At 34.9% G+C, this 7,442-nt stretch overlaps 1 protein-coding gene across 1 annotated transcript; it reads right to left on the minus strand.

Moving 5' to 3' along the window:
* Nucleotides 1-684: 684 nt before the first annotated feature.
* Nucleotides 685-2,049, minus strand: LOC108462489 (uncharacterized). The gene has a single exon (XM_017762430.1). It carries the CDS (start codon nucleotides 2,047-2,049, stop codon nucleotides 685-687), a length of 1,365 nt encoding a protein of 454 aa, XP_017617919.1.
* Between the last annotated feature and the right edge of the window lie 5,393 nt (nucleotides 2,050-7,442).

A 7,442-nucleotide genomic window follows, 5' to 3' on the forward strand; every position in this document is an offset into this window, starting at 1 on the left:
ATTTTTTATCCATTGCTTGAGTTTTTCTCCTTGTACTGTAGAGATGTGTACTTGAGAGATTTTCGTTGGTTTCCAGATTACTGAAACATTTTTAATTAATTAGAATCTTTTTATGGCTTTTAATGCATACGAAGTAATGTAATGCAAATGCATGAATGCAAAGGAGGCATCAATTTTGATTTAATTCCATTTAGAAAACTTGACTAGAAAATAAAAGTCTTTACATAAAATTGAGTTACAAATAAAACTTCGCCCTAATGCTTAGAGCCTTAATTTTCTTAAATAATGAGGCTAGCTCTGCCCCCGATCTGACTCCAACTCGTATTTCACTGCCAGTATGTCCGCTTGTACTGCCAAAGCTTGCAAGTAATCAGCTACCTCCCCGAATCTGGGATATGGCTTCTCCCATAATGTAATCTCTATTTCTGAATTGATCATGCGCATGGTGAAGCTGCTCTTTCCAACGGTCCTCATTTGCCTCGAAAAACTGAATCTGCATCTCATAGTTCTGCAGTGACGTTTCTAATTCTTCTATTTTTCCTTCCATTTCTTCTATCTTGCTCAAGCTTGCCCTCAATTCCATTGCGGTGTTGCGGTTTCGGTATTGATGAAGAGACTTCTCGAATTCTGCCACTCTAGCCTTTAATTCACCTCACTCATTTCTGCTTTCTAACAGACTCTTCTCTAGATCTTCATTTCATGCCTGAGCTTTTCGGATTTCCTTTCCCATCGGTCGGCCTTGGTCTTTTCTTCTCGAATTTCATGCCATTGTTCGAAAGTCTTACCTAACCCCGCAGTCCTTATAGACAGGCATAACTTCTTGTAATCAGTCTTTAAACTGTCTAGATCCTCTTCGGCCTTAGCTTTCCCCCTTCTCCACTTTTCAGCCTCTGACCTCTGGACATCAGCGTTTAATCTTAGGTGCATCTTCTCTTCCTCCAATTGTTCGATCTTTTTCCCAAGCTCTGAACTCTTATTCTCGAAGTCTTGTTTTATCATTTCCAACTCTGACGGGGAGACTCGTAATTGTTCTACCATAGGCCGAGTATTCTCTAAACTTGGCCTAGGAACATTATCATTAACCCTCTTCTTAAACCATCCATCGTACTCAGGCGTCACCATGGAATTGATAGCTAACCTCTTTATCCAATGAGCTTGCTTCCAAGAATCAGATAGCTCCCGAACTTTCTTTTTATAGTGGACACCTTTAAAAGAGAATTCACACTGAGCAAGTTCGTAGGTCGTAGGTACAAATTGCCTCGATTTATATTGTCTCAATGCAAGTAATGGGGTGTACCCGGTAGCTCCCCAAATTCCTAACAATGGCACCCAATCAAAGTTACCGCACCGATACATGATCTCATCTGGAACCATCCAATATGCTCTCCACTCGATATCCTCTTCCTTAAGGTTTTGAAGAATTTCCATCCACTTCTCCTCCGAGATATCCTCTCTCCTTTGTATGGTTGCTTCCTCTTTCAACAAGAAATAACCTTCTGCAAAGACGCGATAAGAAACCTTGTCTACTTTCCAAAAGTGCCCATGAAACCACACCATCAATAGTTGTGCATATCTAATAAACCGTCCCCCACCCGTCTTCCGACATGTGCTCAAGGATCTGAATCTCTCTGCCAATATTGCCGGCACCGGTGTGATTTCCTTCTCAAGACGATCGAATAAGTCAGTGACTGCCTCATCCACGTGCCTTGAAGCCTTAGGAAAAATTACCAATCCATAGATGCTTAAGGTGAAGATATCGACCCTCTTTCTCTCATCTGGATGTGTTAAAACCAAATCTCTCAAATTCTTCCAAGGGGTACATTTACTATCTCTCTTTTGTTGAATCCGAGCGGTGACCCAAGGCTCGCTCATCCCTAAAATATTCATCAATTTCTTCGTGAAGGTTTGACCATTAAAAATCTTGGCATAAGCTTTTCTAACTTGCACTTTTGGACACCTGAGTAGGGTAGTATGTTCCTCGACGATAGGCACTAAATCCACTTCCCTAAAAGTGAAACACTTGTAAGCAGAATTCCAAAATTGAACCATAACTCGGAACAGGTGCTTGTTCACCTTAATATCTAACGAGTAAGATATATCACCATAGCTTTGATAGAATAACTATTTGGTTTCTTCATCCCAACGAGCCCAGATGTCTCTCAACTCTTGCAACTCATTCTGTGCTACATTGACGCTAGTGAATTCTTGTAACTCTGATGTATATCCTTCTGTCAAGCTATCCCCTTTTTCTGATTGTAACTTTTCTGACCATGCGCGGACGGCCGCATTATCCTCAACTTTACTAAGAAATTCATTCTCCATGTTAAACTTTCTAACTTAGTAATCGAATACGAATCAATACCTCCTTTAATATGCAATGTCATGCAAAATACAATCAAAACAAGACAAGTCAGTATCAAGTGTTAATAATAAAATACAAGCAAAATAAAGATAATCAAAGCATATTTATATGGGCGACCACTATAGTTTAACCTAGCTCCACCTAAAGAAGGCTCTTAGGGTTCCCTATATGTGGTTTAGTTCTAGAGTAAGGGTACCCGAACCAGCAGATTCCTCGATCCTCACCCATTATAGGTTCATATGGATAGAGTTCGGTTCAGGGGAATACATTTCCCTATGACCATGCGGAGATGAAAATCTCACGAAATCATAGGTACGGATGTATCCCGGAAGTAGTCCACTAGCCCATGTGGAGGTGAAAACCTCACGAAAGCGTAGTTTCTTACTCCCACTTAGAAGGTGTGACCACAGCGGTCATGCAATGTAATGCAATGTTATCCTACAAGACCCAAACCATAACAATCATACAATGCGATTAAAGAAATCATGATTTTCAAAACAAATTTTCAATTCATTGACCAAAGGACAGCAAATAATCAATTTTATGGCTTGACTCTCTTATTGAATTCCCCAGTAGAGTCGCCAAGCTATCGGAACTATTTTTTATTTCGATTTAAAAAACGGTGGATCGACTTTTTGGAAAGCGAAAAATGGAGTTGCCACCAATCTTTTTTTGTTTAGGTGTGATCGGATCACCTAGAAATTTGATAGTTTTAATAAAACATTCTGGCTTACGAAAACAATAATTTTGGTCTACGGAATTTTGAGAAAACAAGCTCGGGAATCAGTTACGTATGAGGAAGGATTAGCACCCTCATTTCGCCCCAAAATTGGTACCATACGATTAAATAACTGTCCTTGGGTCTAAGATTTAAAATGTTTTTGAAATGAGGTTCCCTTTGATCACATTTGCATAACCCGAATTGCTCATCAAAATCTTCTTGTTTCAGAGGAATATAGCACCACATCCAGTACGGTAGGATGCGATCCTTTATACCCTTGAAAACGCGATAGATTTCAACTTCCAAAAATTTATAATTTGGAAATTTCAAAAGGATGCTCAACTATTTAGTCCAACGAAAAATCAAAACCCAGCACAGTAGGGCATGATTCCTTGAATTTCCGAACGTTGAACATTGCCTCACCTTAGAAAGTTTTTAGAAAACATGAATGAAATTCTAAAGAGACATTCGATTATTTTGAGCAAATGAGAAATTGCAATCCAGCACGGTAGGGCACGATTCCCCGAATTGCCGAACATCGAACATCACCTCCGTTTTAAGGAATTTTTAAACAAATAATTATAAAACCAGCTTGAAATACGCTAATTTAACTTGAAATAAAAGGGAATAATTAGTTTTAAAGAATTAGAAATTATAAAGTGATATTTGTAGGCCGGAAAGGAAATAAAAACACGGGATAATATACACATATAAGATGTTATGATGGATGAATGGAGATAAGATAAGTCGTTTAATCAACTAACAAGATAACAATCGAATTCCACCAATCTAAAAATATTATCAATTTCCTAAGCATGAATGAAGAATAACCTATATAATGATAATACTGAAACGAAAATAATATACAACAATAATATGCAAAACCTAATACCACACAATCAAGCGCAAAGTATGCAAAACAAAATGACAATTAAAATATATAAAAGATAAATTTAAAAGGATGAACATCTAATTTATGAATTGTTGAATCTGAAATTATTTGTAAAATAAACTAGAGATATACATGCAATTATTAAAACATGTGTTATGGAATGAATATTTTAAGTTGGGTAATATACAAAGTGTTAAAGAGTATTAGTTTTAAGATTGACAATTTGTATTCAATAAAGGAGCATTTAATTTATGTATAAAATATGCAAAGATGGTAAAATATACAATGAAATATATTTTGAAGAACATATTAGATTTACAAATTGTATATATGTATATATATATAAATAAATTTAGAATAAAGTAAAAGGAAATGCATACATAACCAAATTAATTTTGTCATATACGTACAAATACATATAAAAAGGTGTTTGAATGAGATACTCTATAATATATATATTACAATAATACAATATGAAGAATTTCAAAACTATAATTTTAAAAGCATAAAAACGAGTTTTAGAATGACAATTTAGCCATTGAAATAATATATGTACAGATATACACAAAGATATTTAGATGAGACATTATATAAAAATATTAAAATAACAAATTTAAAAGTAATTATACACATAAACACAAAGCGAAATAATTAAAATAAATTAAATAATATACCTAGATTAATTTTAAAATATAAGTACTTCCAAGTAGAAGGCTCAACTAAATTAATATATATACATAAATGTGTATAAAATATATAAACAAAATGTTGTATAAAACATCAAAATACTATGATATAAAAGAATTTTAAAATGGTGATTTCATGAAAAAGTGGAATTATTAAAGTATCTCAACACCTATATAATATCATGAATGAATATTTGTTAAATGGAAAGTTCTATTAAACTAACGTATATATAAATGTATAAAGTATTTAAATGGAGTATTATACAAAATATTAGAATAATATAACGTGAAGAGGTTGGAACAATACATATTTTTGCAAAATAAAATAAAGTAATATCAACACACAAAAGGCTTAAACGAATTCTTAAAAAAAATAAGCTATATAGATTATGGACTTAATTAAAATAAATTTAAAATAAGAGGGATAATCTGTAAATGAAAGAATTTATCAGAAAGACAATAGGGACGAATGCGTCACGCGTGCGAATTCACGGGGATTAAATCTGGAAATTTCCCATGCCCCAAAATGTCGCGTTAAGGCTAGAACCCAATTGCAAACATACATGAACTACAAAGCCAAATTAAAAAACGGAACAAAATAAGCGAGGCACAAATTGAATGCTCACGCAAAAGGGGAAGGACCCAAACGAAAATATCCCCTTTTACACTTAAACACGCGGGTCTTGGGGCCATTCAGTTGAATCGGGTCGGGCATGGGTTAGGCTCATACGGCACCATTTTGGAGCCACTGGAATAGGCCCTAAACGGTGCCGTTTTATGCTCTAGGTTAAGAAACCCTAAAACCTCATTTGGCCACTTAAAATATGTCAAAAAACAACATCCTCTTTTTCCATTCATTCGGCCGAAACAAAAAAAGCAGCTCCAGCCTCTCCGTTTCGTCTTCCTCAGCCGATTTAGATGGTTCTCCTCTTAAAAATGATAGCCCGCCGCTAGGAACGGCGATCGCCGTTCACAAGCCTTGACTATATTATTTTGTCGGCCTATAATTTTCCTCTTCTAACTCTGATTTTAACGAAGCAAAAGGGAATCGACGGCCTAATCGCAAGGTATGACTTCTTTTCTTTTTCTTATATTTGTGTTATGCTATAGTATATACAAAATATAAAAAAGGAACAGATTCAAAGAAAGAAGAGTAAGAGCATTCACAAATCACCTTTTTCCCTTCAATTTGATTTTGACTACTGTTTTGTATTTCAGTGTCTGTGTAATACAAATTTTTGTGTTGCCAAAAGGGAAAAAAAACCCCTTGCTTTCGATCTCTTAGGCTTTTATATAGCCAAATTTTTACAACATTCTTTGTTTTCTTCACTGTTTTCGCATTTAATCCTTGTCTTTTCTCTGCAGGAGTAGTTGGCGATGGAGCAGGTGGCCACCAGTGGCGGTGACAGAATCTCGGGGCTAGGTTCGGCGTCGAATAGGCAATAGGGGTTAGGTTTTTTTGTTTTCTAAAAATGTTGGGAATGGGCTTGTAATTGGGTAGTGGGCTAGATCTAGTTTTAGATTGGGCTTAGGGGTTATAGAACGGCCGGGCAAATTGGGCTTGTAACACTTGTTATAAGCATGCTAAAGTTTTCGTACTAATCTGTTATAGCATATTATGTTGTATTGCATGGGTGGGACGATATGAAGAAGGAAGTGTTAGCAGCTTGTTTGCACTATTTAGTGGTTAATCCACACCATATTTGCAGCTTGTTTGCACCGAATAGTGGTTTATCCACATCATATTAGCAGTTCATTTGCAACGTTTAGTGGTTCATCCACATAGTGGTGTAAAGGTAGAGGACTTCTAGAGAACTCCTACTATGAAGTGTAGCGGAGTTGGATAGAACCTATTCTAATAAATTGAAATTACATTGAATTCATAAACATTTACATGACTATGAACATTGAGATATTATGATGATGAGTTGTTCTACACTTCTGATATTTTGTATTGCTATCCAATTGTGATTTATTCTATGAGTTGATAATCTATATGATTTGTCCACTTTTTGCACTGGTTTTTTTGTTATTGAACTCACACTGAGCTTTATAGCTCACACCCCTATTTTATTTCCATCTTTATAGATAACCCACTTGGTTAAGACGCAAATTCAGCTTGAATTGATCTTTTTACTATAAAAGTAGTTTTTATTTATTATTTGCAATTTATGTTAATTTGGGAACTATATTGCTTTATTTAAATTGTGGCATGAGACTTCTATTTTGGGTTTATTTAGCATTCATGGTATTTAATATGAATTTAGGATAATGAAACGTGGACTTAGAATTAATTTAGCTTAAAACCATTCTGATTTTACTTATTTGAGACTAGGTCGAATATCACTTTTCCACTGCTAGATTATGAATAAATTTTGATTAATAAATAAATTGGAGATTAACTAAGTTTTCAAAAGTGATCATCATTACAAGGAAAAAAAATGTTTTACTTAATCGGGTTTTATTAACTCATGAAATTTCTAAAAATAAGCTCAGTTTTCTTCTAAGAAAAAATAAACAAATGTTTTAAAATGACTATATTATAAACTTCGATGACATATTGGGCCATTCTGGTGGCCGATGTAATCTCCCGAATTTTGGCCTAACGTCTAGGCCGGATTGAAGAGGTTACAAATCTTACTCTACAGAGTCTTCTTCAGTTAATGATTTGATTCAAATCACTCATCCCAAAAATCTCACTTACAATCAAAGTTTACTCTTTAATAGAATGCTTATAAGAGTGTTGAAGAAAACAACAAGAATGCTTATAAGAGTGTTGAA

The sequence above is a fragment of the Gossypium arboreum genome, chromosome 10 (assembly GCF_025698485.1).
Source record: "Gossypium arboreum isolate Shixiya-1 chromosome 10, ASM2569848v2, whole genome shotgun sequence".
Taxonomy (NCBI): domain Eukaryota; kingdom Viridiplantae; phylum Streptophyta; class Magnoliopsida; order Malvales; family Malvaceae; genus Gossypium; species Gossypium arboreum.

What these genes read in the sequence shown, in the direction of transcription:
- LOC108462489 (XM_017762430.1), bottom strand. Translation starts at nt 2,049, where the DNA reads ATGGTTCAATTTTGGAATTCTGCTTACAAGTGTTTCACTTTTAGGGAA.